Source organism: Grammomys surdaster, unplaced genomic scaffold, assembly GCF_004785775.1.
Source record: "Grammomys surdaster isolate TR1022 unplaced genomic scaffold, NIH_TR_1.0 126029, whole genome shotgun sequence".
Classification (NCBI taxonomy): Eukaryota; Metazoa; Chordata; class Mammalia; order Rodentia; family Muridae; genus Grammomys; species Grammomys surdaster.
The window spans coordinates 2,076,785-2,096,512 of record NW_021620842.1 but is presented as its reverse complement, the minus strand read 5'-3'; the positions used below and the strand labels follow the sequence as shown (position 1 = coordinate 2,096,512).

Here is a 19,728-nt window from a genome sequence, read left to right as displayed (position 1 = left end):
GGACCAAAAGAAGAACGCTTTATTGTATTTTAAGGCACAGATTTTGTAGTTCCTTGGCTATTTGCATTGCAATGCAATTATATTTTATAGGATCATTAAACAGTAGGATGAAATACAGCTCAAACTGTGGAAAATGCAAACCATATGAATCAAAATCATATACATAACAGTGACTCAGTTTTCAGTTGCTTACCTGTCCTATACATACTGAATTTCTTACACACACACATATATATAAGAAAAACCTACAAAAACAATATTCTGAGGCTAACCAATGCATACATATGAGAATAAGTCTTTACTCTTAAATCAATTCTATCTTTAGAGGAGGGGGGGCAGTTTTTATTTATTCAAATCACACCTAGTATTAAATAGTTAAATGTTGTATAACATTGTATAAAGCAGCATGAAGAAAAATAAATTATAAAAATATAAACAGGACTAGAAGTTAACAGTAAAAAAAAAAATGCCTACTTCTCCAGCATTATTTTTGATAATTAATATATTAACCAATGTGTTAAAGTATATTTAAAAGGAAAATATAACATCATTGAGTTTTTAAAAATTGTCTAAGGAAAAATAAACACAAAATACATTACTTGCAAGAAATATGCGACTATATCAAAGTAAGCTTAATTGTATTTACTTAAAATATACTTTAAATTGAGAACACTTTAGAGAAATCAAAATAAGAGTCTTCTAACAAGCCAGATAAAAATAACTCTAATCAGCTTTTCCTTAAACAAGTTTGTTAAGCAGAGATAGTAGTCTTTAATTTGAATATTTTATATTTGGATCACTAAGTATGTTGGCTTGTTGGTCACATTATCTAGTCAACTTCCTGGTAAACACAGCTGTTCTGTCCCCTCAACTATAGGCAAAACCCCGGGCAGAATATCTGAATTAATAATACACCCTTGGTTACAGAGCAGAGAAGACAAATGGACTTTGAGGGAAATAAAGAGAACAGGGTAACACACATGCTAACAGTGTCGGTTCAGTGAGTGCAATCTATCACTGTGTAAGACTCAGCCTTGTCTAGGAAACTCATTCCAGAGGGTGAAACTAATGGCAAACTTCTATGTGAACCATATTACAAAAATGATCACCACTTCAACCTGTGTGTCAGCTTCTCTGCCCATTTCTCACTATCAGTATATTCTTTTTGATCAGAAATATAACCTTTCGCCGGGCAGTGGTGGCGCACGCCTTTAATCCCAGCACTTGGGAGGCAGAGGCAGGTGGATTTCTGAGTTCGAGGCCAGCCTGGTCTACAGAGTGAGTTCCAGGACAGCCAGGACTACACAGAGAGACCCTGTCTCGAAAAACCAAAAAAAAAAAATAAAAGAAATATAACCTTTCAACTGAAGCTGGAAACCATTAACCATAAAATAGCAATTCATGTGTAGTTACTGAAGATTCAGTTTTCTTGTTAAAACCCAAGAGTACTTCTGTAGAGATAAGGTATGTGGCTTTTTATGTGAATGTATCTAGTCAGTTCCCATTTAGAAAAAAAAAAGCTGGAGCAATTTAAAGTTTGATGACAAATCAAAAGCCCAGGAGGGGTTGCTTAAAGAAGTGTTACTTAAAAAATATAACTACTACTCTGTGTATGTTTGTGCACATATCATTTGGTCACTAGAACAAACATGTGAAGATCAGAGAACCACTTTCAGGAGACAGATCTGCCCTTCCACTGTGGGTTCAGATACCAATTTAGGGTTGGCAAGCTTGTTCAACAAATACTTTTACTTCCTGAGACACTTTGCTAGCCCAAGCACCTGTTTTAGTTCAACAAAAAGAAGTTTTGAACATACATTATACAACTTAGATAAGTAACAGGAATTACTTGTGTTCTGTATAAGCTATTCATAGCCTAGACCTATATGAACCAAGATGTTTGTCTCTTACTAAAAATAATCTAATTGGTTCACGCTACTGGAAACATGTTTTTTTAGTGAAGCCTCTGACTCTTGGAAGACATTTTTATCAGGAGGAATGGAAGGCACTGCAAGTTCCAGGAGAAAAAAAAAACTAGTGATGAGCAGTCACAAGCTACCTTATGTAAAGAAAAGACTCAACTTTTTAAAAGCCTCTTTTAAATACAGCACTTAACAAAGCTATGCCTAATAACAACCTTGCATTGTTCATCAAGAAGGAAGTTAATGCTTGAAGTTAGGGGTTGAGGGACTGGCATTATGCTACAGATAATATGTTACAGGAACGGTGTGAAATAGCAACCAACAATATATTCATTTGGGAAAGTGTTATTATTTTAGTTACCATTATATTTTCTGTGAAACATAATTCACATTCTTAACACTTATTCTTTTCAAATACTGAGTTTGGTGGCTTTTACCATACTCAAAATTATAACAGGAATACTGCCAGGCTGATTCTATGAGACTGTGGCTAATTCTCCTAAGAAGGCACATGCCCCTAGCCGTTAGTGCCAATCCCTTCTTCCCCCAGCCTCTGGCAGTCACTATGTGAGATACATTTTGGTGGCATTGTTCTTTCAGTAGTATATGTTATACATGTCTCTGCTAAAAATTTCACTTATCATTTAAAGCCAGAGACTTACTTAACAAGTCCTCTTGAAATTGTATTTTTTTGTTACATACATTTTTCAAACATACTTTCTCTTTTCATGAAAAGTAGTTTTTATTTTCACTGGAGTATAAAATATTTTCATTTTCTCAAGTAATTCTGTTTTTACTTCAGAAATTTGAAAAACCAATTCCTTATATCAAAAGGTAGGCTTCACAGCGTCCTTCATGACTGCAGATCACTGTGCCCTTCTTGTTTCTTAAAATGCTACAGAATTCAGCATCAAAAGGCCCTGGAGTCCAACTTCCAGGTTTTACAGAGGGAAACCAATCTAATGTGGCCTAGACATGTACAACATTATCAGGCTATGGAAGAGCAAAGCTGAGGTGCCAAATGATAATATTCATGCTACCTCATACCAGCCATAGTTAAAAGCTGTAATATATAATATACAGCCAATCTCCTAGTACTCTCTTTTAAAGCACTGACTTCCATAATACAAAAAAAGAATTATACTCTTTTGTCCAAAATTTTAAGTAAACACTGTCACAGGTTAACTACAAACTACAGGTTTTCTTAGAAAGTAATTTTATAAGTGGTTTCTCAATAGCTTTGATCTGAGAATGTTATTTTATTTTACTATATCATATTAAAAACAGTAACACATTTTCTCTTAGTGATCTATAGGGCCAAAAAGCCCCAATGTCTCTCTGAGATAAAGCAAAGCAAGCCTGAGGTTGCTGAGAACAGGAAAGAGCAGCACAATTTGGCAGCCTGTGATTCTTCAGAGGCCAGTGTCATTTGATGCACCGCTTCTTTGAGAGCCACTATCCCACAGTCAGTGATCTGGAAGCAAGGACTTTGTGAACTAAGGACAGCTGGGCTTTAGCCATTGCAACAGTTCTTCATCTGCAGTGACTTTCTGGAAGTAGAACCAGCCAAACTGGTGATGGATCTGCTGTCATCATCCTCTGTCCTTTTCTTCACTTCCCTGGGAAATGGGAGAAAATGATCACAACAAAAGGAAGCTACTTGTTTACTTACTGGTGGAAATTAATTACAATGCCAATAGAAAACTAAAACAGCTTCCAAATGCAAAGCCTTGGTCATTCTATCATAAAAATATGTCCCATCTGTGCTGAAATTGTAGGCTGTCGGCTACAAAGCTCTGAGGAAGAGATAGATACCTAGATAAATAATTGCATGGTCACAAATATGTTTATCTAATTCACATTTATAATGTCTTATAGGAACCAAGGTGCTTCTAGGGGAAGCTGACACTTTAAGAACTTATGTGGTTGTTTGAATTCAATGTCCCCTGTATTCTCAAGCATTTGAAGAGTTGATAGACTGAGGTTTGATCAGAGCTTTGATCTTGCTGGATATCATTCAGAACAGACTTTGAGGTTTAAAAACCTGGGCACCATTCCATATTTGCTCTTTGCTTCCTGTTTAAGATTTATCTTTTTAGATATATCTGTTTAGATATATCTACCTAATTCAAGGGGAGGAGATTGCTGAGGAAGTCCTCATCTCTGTTTTCACTTCCAGTCACCATGTCTGACTGATGTTAGACATTTCTGCTATGATGATGATAAATGGACCCAAAACTCTTCCTTCTATGAAATATCTTTATCACAGCAGTAGAAAATTAACTAAAACAACTTCTTAAAAGAATCGAGGTTTCCTCTTTCTCAGAACCCATGGGTTGCCTATAGCTCTTTATCTCGAGATAGCATAAACTCCTGTTATAGGTTATTCAACCCCAAGTGGTCAAGCCTAAATATATCTATCTACAAATAAGTAACATTAAAATGGCTCAGTTTAGGTATGTACATGTGTGTGTGCATGTGTGTGCATTCATGTACATGTGTATGTATAACAAAAAAAGCTAAAGAAGTTATGAATTTAAAAGGGTGTCAGGAGGACATAAAAGGAGTCGAAATAGGGATGGAATGATAGAAGTAAATACATTGTTTAAGTATGAAATTCTCTAAAAATATTAAATTAACTAAAAAAAAAGAAGAAGTGACGTTCACCTGCTGTAATTTCAGCAGAGGAATCCCAGATTCAGAACAGCAAGAACTTGGACACAAACCTGGCTGTGTCTACAATTTATTATTCAATTGCACACACACACACACACACACACACACACACACACACATTCAAGTAGAGAGGTAGGTGAAACAAAGCCATGAGGATTGTTAGGCACATGGGAGCAGCCTGGACTTTATAGTTTACATAAAAAGCTAGGTGGGAACTATGAGCCAAACTAGAAATTACAGTTCTAGTTATAAAGATTGTTATAGCACTAGGGTATAGCTCAGTGGTGGAAATCATGTGCAGCCCACACAAGGTCCAACCCAGCACTGCAAGAAAAAAAAATGGAAAAGCAAAAATCAGGCAACCAAAGGACATATGTACAGTGATTAAAGAGTACAGACCGATAATAAAACTAGAAGTCCAAACCAGATCATAATGCAATAAAACTTACAACAATGACTCATAAGTAGTCATCTGGTTTAATAGTCTAAGAGCCTACAAAAACAGCAATGACCTAACTGTCACATGATTGAGATGGCCTTTCCATCAAAATGTCTTTGCCCACCAGTCTTTAAAGACATTGTCTTTAAAGACATTTCTGTATGTAAGTGTCTCGCTCACATATGTTTGTGCACACATATGCCTGGTGCCAGTGAAGACCAGAAAAAGACATCAGATTCCCTGTAACTAGAGTTATAGAGAGTTATAAAATACCATATGGATACCAATAATTGAAGCCAGGTCCTCTGAAAGAGCAGCAAATATTCCTAACCAATGAACCATTTTTTCCAGCCTTGCACACCAGTTGTTTTAAGTAAGTAAATCTGGTGTCTAAACTGCACTGGAGTTCACGTAGGAACTGACAAACAGCAATGACTTTTCCATCTTTATACAATAAAAAAAGAATTTAGCCTATAGTTTGGATATGACTAATTTCTTTATCCACGTGATTTACTATGGCCCGTTAAGACAACTGAGCACTGGTACCTATACTATTTAATAGAATGCAGGCTATTACAGAAACATATAGACTTCTGGAAGGGACTTGGAGGCCACATATCTAGTCCTCAGTTTCATTTTACAGACTAGAGATGCCTACAGTAAAGCAGGGATGTGTGGATATCATCAGAACTCCAGGACTACACAGTGCTCCATATAAGAAAAGATTTTGAGAGACAATGAGTGGTTCAGAAGCACAGCACCTTCCACACAAGTCTCAAATCTTAAGTTTGATCCCCAGCATCCAGTCAAAATTGAAAGGAGAGAGCCAACTCCACACATGTACACAGGTGCATGCTCACACTCACAAACATATCACACACACACACACACACACACACACACACAAGCATGTGTGCATGGCACATAATAAATGATGATGATGATAAAACATTTCTTTAAATGAGCTTTTGAGTCTCACTTTACCATTCTCTTTTAGTATGTCAGAAGAAGCTTGTTGCTTTGATCATCACAATACCCACAAGTGTAAGGACAATGTCAATTCTTGTTAAGCCTAGGCTCAGCGAGTTTATAAGATCTGTGGGTTTTTCTTACCTATATGTGTTCCAGAAGCTGTACCTTCTCACCCAGGCATCAGTGTAAAGACTATCATTTTAAAAAGTTATAATCTACTACCTAGAATGAGTTAAATCCAAACATTGTATTTTGTTGAAATTCCTCCTTCACTAAATGTAACTTGTTTAGAAATAAGAGTTGCTGCTCCCAATGTTCTCAAAGCACATAGTCATCACTTGCCTTAATAGGTAAAAGTGTGGAAATGGCTACTTTCTGCCACATGTAACATTAGCTCTGGCCAAAACAAAAATCCACATGTTCAAAAGCCTGTGCTTAAATATCACAGTTGCTGCCTATTCTAGGTTATATGTAATGTCAATAAGGCTTTGCTTTAAGCAGGTGTTTTCATTGGCTGAGATGGGAGTCGGAATTATTCAAATATACCAAGTCAGAGCCCAGGACACCTTCTGTTTATTGCTACAAACAGATGTTCCTTGGACCTCTGGAAGACCTGAGGCCTGTTTCTTAATTATTTCAAGAGAGGGTAGTCATCTATTTCAAGACCACACTCCAAGCATTCTGTTGATACGAGTGTGACTTACTTGGTGCTATAAACCCCAGCCACTAATTAAAACAGCAAGAAAAACCAGAAGGTCAGTTTTCACACTAATGAGTTTTAAACATAATTAAAAATAATCAGAAAAAGAACTGCATGCAGAAAACTATGTATTTGTTTTTGTGTAATTAGATATTACTGTCCTTATTTAGATTTTGTGAGGGTATTTTTTTTTTTGGTTTTGGTAGATACATAATTCCTTTATTATAGCAAGGAATCATGTTTCCATTAGTGGCAGATTGTCTTAGTTAGAGTTTCTATTGCTGTTATAAAACATCATGTCCAAGAGTAACTTGAAAAGGAAAGGATTTATTTTAGCTTACAATGCCTCAACATACTCTATCATTCAGGGAAGCCAGGGGAGGAAACTGAAGGCAGGAACTGAAGCAGGAGCCATGGAGAAACACTGCTTACTGTCTTGCTTCCCATGGTTTTCTCATCCTGCTTTCTTATCCACCCCAGACTACTTCTCCAGGAATGGCACCACACACAGTGGGCTGTGCCCTCCCTCTTCAGTCACTAATCAAGACAATGCTCTACATGCTTGCTTACCAGGCAGTCTATGGAGGCTTTTTCCTGATTGTGCTGTTCTCTTCCAAGAGTTTTTTGTCAAATTGACAAAACAAAAACAAAAACAAAAACAAAACAAAAGCCTAGGGAAGACAATTGCCTCCTTGTCAACTTAAAACACAACCACACTACTGTTAACTCACAACCTTTCTTTTCTTATTTATCCCCAAAATTTCAATATTAGTATAACAATATAGAACATTCCAACTTTTTAAAATTCTAAAGTCTTTAAATTCAAACACTTTTAAAATTAAGTTTCTTAAGCACATATTGCAAAATTCAAAGTTTCTCAAAAAATATCTAGTCTCTGTAAAATTCCAAAGTCTCTAACTGTAGAATCCTGTGTGGTAGAGGGTAGATTCACAGTATGGTTCATAGACTGAGGCCAACTATGTGCTAAAGCTGCTTCTGCCTTTGATGGTCAACCCAATGGTACTAGCATCTCCAAATTGCTAGGTCTGCAGCAACTGGGCTGCATTTTCAGCAACAGACTCTCCTTAGCTTTCTTCGGGGACTCTGACACTGCTACATGGTACTGAGCCTCAACTTCTGTCCAGGACCCTATTATTCTCGGGGTTTCTACTGCATCTGAGGGAGCACCTTCACCAATAGCCTCACTTGGCTTCCCATAATACTAAGCCTCGACTGCTCTCCATGACTCTTTCATGCTTTAAGAAAGAGTACCACCTGGGAGATATAAACAAATGTGGTTGTCAGCATGACATACAGCCTCCCCTGACAATATACCAGAGATTCTATGTGCAAACCCAGAAGACGTCACCTTAATACTAGTCTTTTATTAGTCATCACTAACTTATCAGCTCAAACTGACCAGTGTTGAAAGGCCCCAAAAACCAAAAGTTTCATTTTAGTATTTCTTGTCTCTTGTTAATGACAGCCCCAATTGACCAGAATTACATGTTCTCCATTAAAAATATCACATGAATAGTCATGCTAGAGTCTTGGAAGAACTCGGAAACTTCACAGTCAAGTTTCTATCATCTGAATTACCATCAACTTTGCCTTCCAAGCTCTTATGGAAAAGTCCATTGAGTTTTGAAGATCAAAAGCTTTTCCATTCTTTTTCACAGTCCTCTACAAAATAATATGGACAGGTCTATTCCAGCAATAGTTAACTATTTGGTACAAATTTCTCTTAGTTAGGGTTTCAATTGCTGTGACACAATTACCAAATGGAATATTGGGAGAAAAGAATTTATTGTAGCTTATAGTTCCACACCACAATCTATCACGGGATTCAGAATAAAACCTAAAGGCAGAAAACTAAAGCAGATGCAATAGGGAAAGTAGCTAATTGGCTTTATTTTCATGGCTTGCTCAGCCTGCTTTCTTATATAACCCAAGACCAAATGCCCAGAGGTGATAGTACACATATTGGTACCAAATCAATTATTAATAAAGAAAATGCCCCAGAGGTTTGCCCACAGATCAGTCTAGTGGGAGTCTTCTCATATAATAACAGCGTATGTTAAGTTGACAAAAACCTAACCAGGACACACACCAAACAAAATCAATAAATGAGGGAGACAGTACTGTCACAACTAGGAACATTTGAGGAACTGACATGCACATTTTTTACACAAGTCTTCTACTGATGAATTTTACTCTAATCCACATGCCAAAATGTTACATATTCTCCACAGCACTGCTTTCTCCTAATAATTACATAGTGAGCAATTCAGAGAGTGATTCTAACTGGTATGATATCCAATTTGAGGTTTGGGTTTTCTATACCCTATTTGATCAGCAAAATGTTCTAATATATAGTTAGATTAATAACTATTATTATTACTGTTGTATTTATATTTTGGTTTCAGGAGATGATTCTATTAGTCAGTTATTACCTTTCTTGGTGATACTTTGAGAAAAGTTTAAAAATATTTGCACTGCATCTCATTTGTGTGGTAAAAAATATATTTAGACAATGGTCACTATGAACAAGCAAAATTATTAGGTTTTATAATAGACACGTGTATTGTTTTCCTTACCATGACTGATAGGACTATGTTCGGCAGCAGATAGTTTAACTTAGTGCCATAATGAAGGAATTTGACACATCCATTAAGTAAGTGAAAATCTGATTTGCACTGAGATTTCTAAACACAAGCAAACATTACCGAGCAAGATGGAGAACAGCTTCCACCACGTTGGAGCCATCTTTGGCACTTGTTTCACAGAATAATGCCCCATAGGTCTGTAGAAAAGAAGCATACACAATCCAGTGAAGGCTTTGATAAAATTTTCTCAAATTTGTTATTACATTAAAAACTTTTTAAGCCAAGCATGGTGACATACACCTTTACTCCTGCCACATGGGAGGCAAAGGCAGCCTGATCTCTGAAGCCCAGCCTGGTCTACAGATCGAGTTATGAGACTGCCAGTGCTACACAGAAAAATAACTTGTTTTGAAAAATGACAGTAAATGTGTGTGCGTGTGTGTGTGTGTGTGTGTGTGTGTGTGTGAAGAATGCTAAGAGTAATAGCAAAGAAAAGTAAGCTTGAGAGTTTCAAGACTTATAAACAACAAAAAAAATCCATGTAGTAGAACATGCCTAAAATACCAGTGCTAGAAAGATGGAAGCAGATATTCAAATCCAGCCTGATACGTAAGACCCTGTCACAAACAAACAAACAAACAAAGCAAAAGACAAACACAAAGTCTACACATAGTAATTTTAGGAATACTTCCTAATCAGAAGGTATTTTCTATTTTACATTTAAAAAAACAAAATTTCATTTTGAGGGTGTTTATTTAAAATAATAAAGCACATATATTCTCTTCAAATAATTTGAGACAGATGAAAGTAACATTTTAAGACAGCCATTTGGGAATTAAATATCAAAAGAGCTTTTGCAGTATTAGATTCTTTGTAACTATTAGGATTGCCATGACTACATAGCAATATCTGGTCTCAATGGGGTTGGGGGAGGAGAAAGGATGTGTTTGCTTGTTCTAGTGGCTAAGGCTTCATCCTTCATGCTCTCAGCCTCTTCCACCAGAGCTCCTGTGTTGCTGAAGTGAAATGTTGCCATCCATAGACAACTCCCAGTGGTTCCCCATGTATAGTTACTTATGTTGCTCCTCTGCTTCTAACTTTTAAATGACTCTCATTTTTATTAAATTATTGTATTTATTTATATTCCAAATGTTGCTCCCCTTCCCAGTCCTCCCTCCTTGAGTTCTTCATCCCATTTTCCATCCCCTTTGCTTCTGAGAAGGTGCTGAGATAATATTCAAGTGCTTTTCCACAGCTAACAAGACACTGTTTCATGTCTAGTTGAGGTAATCTTCCAGCATTACCTTAGATCATATTCTTTAGCTCATAAATCTCTTCTCCGGTGATCTAAATTGCCACTGATCTCAGGACACTAACACATGCCCCTTCTAATAGCTAAGATGCCATGACCTCACTTCAACACTTATTTTTGGTTTGATTCTTTGGTAACCGCTAAGTTCCTCCTAATTCTAAAAAGTATCTATCAGGTCTTTCTGCCATAAAACCTCACAGGGTTTTGTACTTACAGTAATTCCAACAGTTATTTGTATATGTTATTATAAAGTAAGATGAAGACAAATTCTTTTAATAAAGGACAATAAGAGATACTATAGCCTTGAATGAAGATTCAATATTAACACAAAATTCAAGGGAAAGATTTGGTAACTACTTTCTGGCACCTAGAGAGAAAAGTAGGAAATAAGAAAAGATTCTACCAGGTTTATATAAGCAAACTGGCAGGAAAAGTTATGCAATTCACAAATGCACATGTAGTAGAAACAGCACTGGTGATGGTTAGGTATGACAGGGATGACAGGAAGAAGTAAAGTAAATCTGGAGGATGACAGGATTAAGTCACAGGATGACTTAAGGAACAAGTTGAAAACACAGACTGGAGCTAGGCCTGAAAGAAGCTAGGTGAAAAACCCCTGTTGTAGGGACCAGAGAAGTAAGATCAAATTAAAGAACAAAATGAATAAACTTTGTAGAAAAAAAAGACTGTTCCTGAGAGTAAAAAGTAGAGGCAGCGGACTCTCTCGTAGGTAAAGACTGTTTCCAACAAGCAGAATATACAGGATGAGAAATCTCTCCAATATAGTGAACTACATAGGAGTAAGATCTGTGTCCAAAACTGCTAGTGACACAGGATGAAGAACTTCTCCAACACAACGAACTACATAGAGAAAAAGTAATTTCTCAAACACAAGAAACTGGAGAGGAGAGGATGGCTGTCTCAACTCAATGACGTATACAGGTATGAACTGTTCTTAAAACAGCCACCTACACAATGTGAGGACTATGTGTAACACACTGAATGACTCAACATCTCCAACTAAGTGTAAAACATAGAGTTGAAGACTGTCCAGCACAATGAAGTACACAAGGGTAAAGGTTATGTCCAAAACAATGAACTACACAGGCATGAGGACTGTTTCCAACTTGGTATACAACACAGAAGAGGGACGATGCAGCATGGTGAGCTTCACTGGATAAGGACTGCCTCGATCAAAGTGGAATACACTGGGGTGAGGACTATGTCTAACACAGTGAGACACACACACACACACACACACACACACACACAATCACATACACACATTCACTCAGTGAAGGAAGACCCCAATACAATGCAATTCAGGGAGGGTAGTGGAGTGTTATGGGCTTTGATTTGTTTCTCTCTCTCTCTCTCTCTCTCTCTCTCTCTCTCTCTCTCTCTCTCTGTGTGTGTGTGTGTGTGTGTGTGTGTGTGTAAAATGAAGTGTTTTCCATAGTATTTATCTTCTATGTCTAGTTTTTATGTTTGTCACACTTAGCTTTCATTTCATATTATTTAATACACACTTTTTTACCTTCTCATAATTATTTGCCCCTATGAGCTTTTTGGTTTGATGACAGAGTGAATATCATCATTAAATCACATTTTCATCAGGCAATCTTGTTTGGTTCTACTGCATGGCTTTCTACTATGAGTCAGAATAGTCAAGAACACAAATCATCTTTCAACAGTGATAGCAATAACAGGATAACAATGCACACATTAGCATTCAAAGTACAAATATACCTCATTCTCTGTACAAATCCAGAGCTGCAAACAATTTTAGATAATTCCTATTAAGCACAATTCTTTAAGGAAAGAACCAAGCCTTCACATTCCTTCCCATCAGCCAAGATACTGCTACACTTCTATCACAGGCAAGACAACTCTTTGTAGCCAATCACATCCACTAAAAATAACTTTCTTTTCAATGGGATTCCTAGACTAGGGAAAGATTCCCCCAGCCAGCAATGTCTATCAAAAAAAAAAAAAGTGGGAAACATTTTTCCTGATCTCCATAAATTTCAAATACTTGGAAAACAGTAATGGGGTGAGTCAACTGCCCTTCTTGTGAGTGTCTAATTACAGTTAAGCAGAATTAGGGAAATCTATTGGTAGGAAGGTGAAATGCCCTATCAGACAAAATATTGATTTGTCAAAGGCTTAAGAGTTTGGCCCCTCATTATGAGAACAATGAGCTACCCTGATATTGCCTCATTTTGGACAATTCCTGATTCTTACCATGGCCAGTTTTTCTCCAAGATATGCTGAAATACACTTTTGTTTCTCTACAGTAGCAACATCACGAAGATCAGCCTTGTTTCCTACTAACATGATTGGAATTGTTCTGTGAGTTCCATCCTGCCAGGAAGGAAAAGAAGTGGAAATACATCAAACACTGAACCAACTATGGTATGGTGCTGTGACAATGGTATGAGTAGCTGCTATTGTCCAGTTGTCTCAAGGTGCCAAATTTACTATTCATAATCATTACAGTTGTAGAACAAAACTGATAGCTATTTTCATTATATGTGTCTTAGTGTTCATTTAAAAATTAAATTGCTTAAATGTAAGATAATATTTTTTAAACTCAGCATGTTTGAAGCATAATCACCCTTCTTCTTCATTTACAACTACAAATTATGAAATTCAGAGAGGTGAAATAAGAATATGTAAAGCTGAAGGTTTGGGTCCAAAGTGATTATATTGCCCCACTTAGAAAATATTCCATTCCTGGATAATAAAGGAGATAAAGTGTACGAAAAGAGCTTGTTGTACAATGCACAGTGTACAGTGTACTATAATCACTTCATAATCCAATGGCGTGACCACAGAATTCTGTTCAGGTGGAATGTCCACAGAATGTAGGGTGATAGGGTCTCCTTAAAACAATGGTCATTCTACATCAACGGCTTTATCCCATGTGCAAAGTGTAGATAATTCTTCATCTATCCTACAATAAAATTGGGTTCAAAGTTCCACACATACTTGTCTAATTTACAAAGAGAAATAGTCCTACATATCAATCCTCCTAAGTCATAGATTCCAAAACCACTCAATCAGTATGTGCAGACTTCCACATGATAACAGAGTCCTTAGAGGAGCCAGAGGCTCACTTCTGGAGGTGAAAACCTCATAGGGCATATTTTGTCTTGTTATGCTACAAGGTAATTAAAGATGGATACACATGACATAACAGAAACACAGGCTTCAAGTTCATAGTTAGGATAAGCAACAGTCCTACAAGCATACCGGAATTAAACTGAAGTACTTAAATGGCATGCTCACTCAATTTGGTATGTTCCTCATACAGGGTCAAGACAATATGCCAAACAAAAGACTGTGTTTGACTTTGGATCTTTGACTTCACACATATAAATATATTTAATGCAAAGGGCAGCAAAGAGTACATGGCCCTCTTCCATACTTGTTGTTCTACATGCTCAGATGCTTATGAACTATGTTCTTTGGTGATCTCCTCAGAATTAACAGTGAATAAAAACAAATAATTAGTCACATTAGGTTAGGAGCTGAGTGTCTAAATGAGTTTCTAACATCTTATAAACAGAATGTAGCACATCTTCAAGTATTGACTTAAACACTGCTTTCTCCATGAAGGCCCCTTGGTCACTGCTGCCTCTTCACATGCCTGGACTCTATTCTGTTTACTCTTCTACAATCCCTGTCCCTTTTTGTCATGCCATTTCCTTACTACACTTTTACTTTAGCCAGCTGTCTTCACCATGTCTGCCACTAGCAATGTCGCCACTCTTTTTTAACTAATTAGTAGGGACTCATATAATTTCAATGTTTCATCTTAGAACAAGACTTTGTGAAGGCTTTCTTGCCATTCTTTTTCTACAGTGAGATCCAAATGCAATGTGATACCTATTTCTCTCTTCTAAAAATTATAGGATCTCATCTTCTTTTCTTCCTTTTCAGACCCCATGAAAAGGGATATAGAGGACTGAAAAGCTCACTTATAATACATACATGCAGTGCCTCACTTAATGTAAGGACATTTTCTTCTTTGGCTACCTTGCCTTTTCTGCCATTGTGATTTTCTGAACATGTTCTTCAGCATATACAAAGCCTGAGAACAGAGACTAAGTCCCAAATATTAATGATCAAATATTGTTCAGGGTACTGAGTGCTATAGTCTGCTGTGTTCTATTCAATAGCAGGATGCTCTCTTGCTCATTCCTTAGACTTCCTTTAGTTTCATCAAGGCAACTACTATTCATTTGTAACTCACTCTTGTCAATGTTAAGTCAAAAGGTTATGAACTCCTTTTCATCTTTACATACTAGTATTATGAACACAAGCAAGTGCCATATATTTTCTATGCCTCGGGGTTCTCATAATATGTAAAATTTGCTTCTTTTTGTCTTATTTCTCAGATGTTATAGAAATAATGTAATATATGGATAATTTTTTCAAATAAAATATTATAGAAGTCATAGTGACTTTTAAGATAGGTACTCTGGTAGAACAAAGGACATATTTATGTTTCACCATCTAAAAATTATTCCAATCACACAATATCTTTCCATTAATTCTGTATCCATGAAGAGAATATTAACCCACAGGTACACTTGAGATCATACAGCACTTGTCTCCAGTCATGACTGTGACTTAATACGTTTAAAATACAAGTGAAATACTCACTTAGGAAGTTGTATTTACCACTTGCTTACATTTTCAAGAAAGTATCCTGTTGTTTTTATGCTTGTTAGTAATACTTATTGGTATACCTCCTATTTTTAAAAATTCTTACCGTGAAACTAAATCATATGAAAAGTCCGTAAGTGGAGACACAGCCATCTTGACACTGAAGTCCCCCAATATCAATTCATATTTCTAACGTATCTATGATGTCTGAAAATCCCATATGACAACTAAAATAAAGTCAGCTTTTGATCTTAGCCTTCTAACATCCCAGTGGTATCTCAGCTGTTTATAAAATTCTTGCCATAGTGTACATCCAATTAAACTACTTTCATGTTTGCTTTCTTAGCTACCTGTGTTTCCACTTCATTACACAAGGTTTCTACATTTTATGAGCAAAGAACCCAGAAGTTATTTTCAGAAGCTACTTGAGGCAGTATCTTCAACTTTAGAAAACTCCCTGGGAAGAGATAAGGTTGCAGAGATCACTAGCTCCTAATCATCCAGCACAAAGCTGGATTCCTTGACAGTTCATGACTCCTTTGCACAGTTTTCTCTTTCTTCGTTATACTCCTTACCTCAACCATATCCACCCATTCTCGTACATTAAGAAAGCTTTTTTCACAAGTAACATCGTACAGCAGTAAGACACCATCTGCTTTTCGGAAGTAAGACTTGGCAATACTTCTAAATCTGGAAAAGACAAACGCAATCTCAATGCCATTCTGCCATCTTGTCATTCCTGTGCACTTCTTCTCTACTATGCCTTTTAGTCTTCAGTTTCTATAACCAATTCCAACAAATAAAGCCTTAGTAGTAAACATTACTAATGAACTTCATTAAGAGCACTGAAGAAGCCCTTTCTCCACCAGACAATCCCAAGAATGTCTCCCAACCCCAAACTTTAGCCACAACAATACCAAAAGCATACTGAAAACAAAATTCAACCCTAGAAACCAGTTACCAGACAGGTGTAGAACCAAAGCTGCTTCAAAATGAGGCAGAGAGTGACTGAAAAAGAAATCTAATATTAAGCAATATGAACTCCATGTGCACATGTGTACATGTGTTTATACACATACCCAAAAATACAAATGGTTGAACTCCTAGATACTAATAATAATGTCCTGAAAGGGCTGGAGTGGGATTTGTATTTGTTTTGTTTTTTACATGAAAGGAGATAATTTATTAAGGGGCCAATAGAAAGGAACCTGGATATAAGTTGTATCATGCCTGTAGCATATCTCCAAAAGGCTAAAAGAGGGAAAAGCAGTATGATGAAATCTGTAGTGACCAAGAGCAGGAATAGGCTCCCCAAATTCATCACTGAATCTTAGCACAATTCATAAAACATGGTACAGATACAGGAATCTCAAATACTCACTGCATACTAATATATTTTGACCCACAGAGAATAAGATAAAATTAAAACTTGTGCTTCATACTTATGGGCAAAAATTTTAAGCTATGGAATCACCAGAGTGTGTCTGTCACTTATCTGGTGTTATTACCCTTCAATCAAGGATATTTAACAGAGTCTCCTCAGCTATCATTTGCTGCTTCAAAAATAAGTACCTCTCCACCTGTCACTGCATTCAGAAATGCTGACTCCTCTCCACAAAGAAGTATGATATCCAAACCAAGCATCATCTCAGTGAAAGTTCAAATAACCTCTTTTCATACAAATGATACATACATATGGGAGTAGATATTAAAATAATCAGCTTTATTATTACTTACTTTCTTTATAATTATAAATACAATATCTTAACACACAGCAATATGTTGCAAATAATAATAGCATAAAAGCCAACCCTGAGGCTTGCCTTTGTATTCTTTAATCCAAAACATTATGAAAAGCACTTGCCTTTCTTGCCCAGCTGTATCCCAGAGCTGAAGAACTGTTTGTTCACCATCTACAATCAGAGTTTTCATTTGGAAATCAACTCCTGAAACAGAAATACAGGTAATTCTTTAGGTTTGTGACTTAGATGATAGGAAAACTAAAGCCAAAGTAGAAAGAAATATACTTGGCTTTCAAAGATTGAAGCTCAAATAAGTTAGATTACATGTGTACATATAGATGTGCTATCTAAAGCCAGGCTGATTCAAGGAAGAGCTGGCTCTATGGAATAGAGAATAGTCATTTCTTTTTTCCAGGATGATTAAAATCAGACCCATATGTGTGCATGCAAAACTATATTATCTGTATGCACATGTGTATATATATACATATGCATATATATATATGTTACATGTGTTCTATTTATATATTTTTAAGTATATGCATGCATATGATATTGTATGTATATGTACATGGATGTCACATGTGACCACTACATACATAGAAACATGTATATTTATATACATATGTATGTAGAGAGCTGTGTATATCACACACATGCATATGTATGTCAGGGTCTCTAGCAACCAAAGCAATATTTTAGTTCTTTTGTGAATAAAATAAGATAGATTTGTTCAGTTTTGTTATCTCAGAGCTTATCAAAGAATTATAAATTTACAAATGTGCCCAATGTGATGAGGGCAATCAATTTGTTTCATTTCTCATTGTCGAAATAACTCTTCAGATGAAGAAAAGCAAATGATAATGTGTTTCAAACCCCTTCTACTGATTATTATGTAAATTTGAAAACAAGAATACTAAAATTTTCATTTTTTATTAGTTCCTTGTGTAGCTTTGGTACCAGGATAATACCTGGTAAGAAGAATTAGAAAATGCTCCTTCGGTTGCTATTTTGCAAAATAATTTGAATAGTATATATGTTAGTTCTTTAAAGATCTGGTAAAATTCTTTGTTTAATCCTCATGGTCCTGCATTATTTGTGCTTGGGAGATTATAATTACTGCTACTATTTCACTTGGGGCTATAGGCCTTGTCAAATTATTTATTTCATCTTTATTGAACTATGGTAGGCTATATATATGAAAATATTCATCCATTTCTTTTATGCTTTTCCAGTTTGGTAAAATACAAATTTTTATTTTATTTTTCCTTTTTAAATTTTAAAATGTTTACTGATTATTATTTGATTTATAGATACATATATACATATAGTTTTTCCTCAACCTATTATCTATAACTCCGCTGGTAGTCCAATGACCCTTTCACATGATCATACATAAAATATACTGCATACCAGATATTTACATTACAATTCATAACAGTAGCAAAATTATATTTATGAGGGAGCAAGGAAAATAAATTTATGGTTGTAGTCACCACAACATGGTTAACTGTGTTAAAAGGTTGCAGCATTAAGAAAGTTGAAAGCCACTGATATAGAAGAATGTTAATAGAGCCAAACTATCACCCAGCACAAAATACAGATATAAATGAATTTAGGAGCATAATATAAGAACAGATACCCCAAATAGATAGGAGAGTAAGTGGAGAATAAGGTTAAACTCACTGACACAAGAAAGGACTTTCCAAACAGTACAACAATAAAACAGTCATTAACCAACAATTAATAAATGGGACCTCATAAAAACTTCTGTACTATAAGAATGCTATCATTTTAACCCACATATAGGTAAAAAAAAAAAAAAAAAGAAAAGAAAAAACCTTACCTATCATATATCTGATAAAGGATTAACATCTAAAATATTTAAAGAATCAGAAAAAAAACTGAACATCAAGTAAGCAATTCAATTAAAATACAGAATACAGAATGAAGTGGATAGTTCTAAAAAGATGAAACACAAATGGCTGAGAAGCCTTTAAAAGACATGTCCAATATCCTTGGTCATTTACAAATAGTAAAAAAAGAACTACTTTGAGATTTCATCTTTCCTAGTCAGAATGATCAAAACAAATACAATAAATGACAGAGCAAATATTGGTAAGAATACAGGGAAAAGGGACCACTTATTTATTGCTGGTAGGAGTGCACAAACTTGTACAGCCACTATGAAAATCAGTGTAGTAGTTCCTCAGGAAGCTGGGACTAGATCTACCTCAAGATACAGCTATAACATTATTAGGCACATAACAAAAACACGCTATGTCCTACTACAGAGATACTTGTTCAACCCTGTTCTGTGCTGCTCTAATCATAATAGTAGAAATTGGAAACAGCCCAGATGTCTATCAACTGAGAGATAGACAATAAACATGACATATATTTATATAATGGAATATTACTTAGCTGTTGTAAAAAGTGAATTTATTAAATTCAAAGGCAAATAGAGCTAGAAAAATATCCTGAGCAAGGTAACCCAGGTCCCCCCAAAATATATTCCACATCTTCCCTTATATGTGCCTATTAGCTCTTATGCTATAAAAAGGCAATAAAATTACTCTTGATGACATACTGCTACACTAACAGATAAGTGTTTATGCTAACCACACCAGAGAAGATTCTTCTTAGAGTAGATGGGAATTAACACAGAGTCTTGCAATTGGACAA

The 19,728-nt window shown here is 35.9% G+C and overlaps 1 protein-coding gene across 1 annotated transcript in view; it reads right to left on the bottom strand.

Moving 5' to 3' along the window:
• Positions 1-1,475: 1,475 nt before the first annotated feature.
• Rasef (RAS and EF-hand domain containing) overlaps positions 1,476-19,728 on the bottom strand; it is a 77,127-nt gene continuing 58,874 nt past the window's right edge. Inside the window, exons 13-17 of the mRNA XM_028754640.1 lie at positions 17,166-17,247; positions 15,877-15,991; positions 12,872-12,991; positions 9,436-9,512; positions 1,476-3,541 (exon numbers count right to left, since the gene is read on the bottom strand). Of these exons, the coding sequence (XP_028610473.1) occupies positions 3,436-3,541; positions 9,436-9,512; positions 12,872-12,991; positions 15,877-15,991; positions 17,166-17,247 (500 nt within the window). The 3' untranslated portion in view covers positions 1,476-3,435. The remainder of the gene's footprint in view (positions 3,542-9,435; positions 9,513-12,871; positions 12,992-15,876; positions 15,992-17,165; positions 17,248-19,728) is intronic.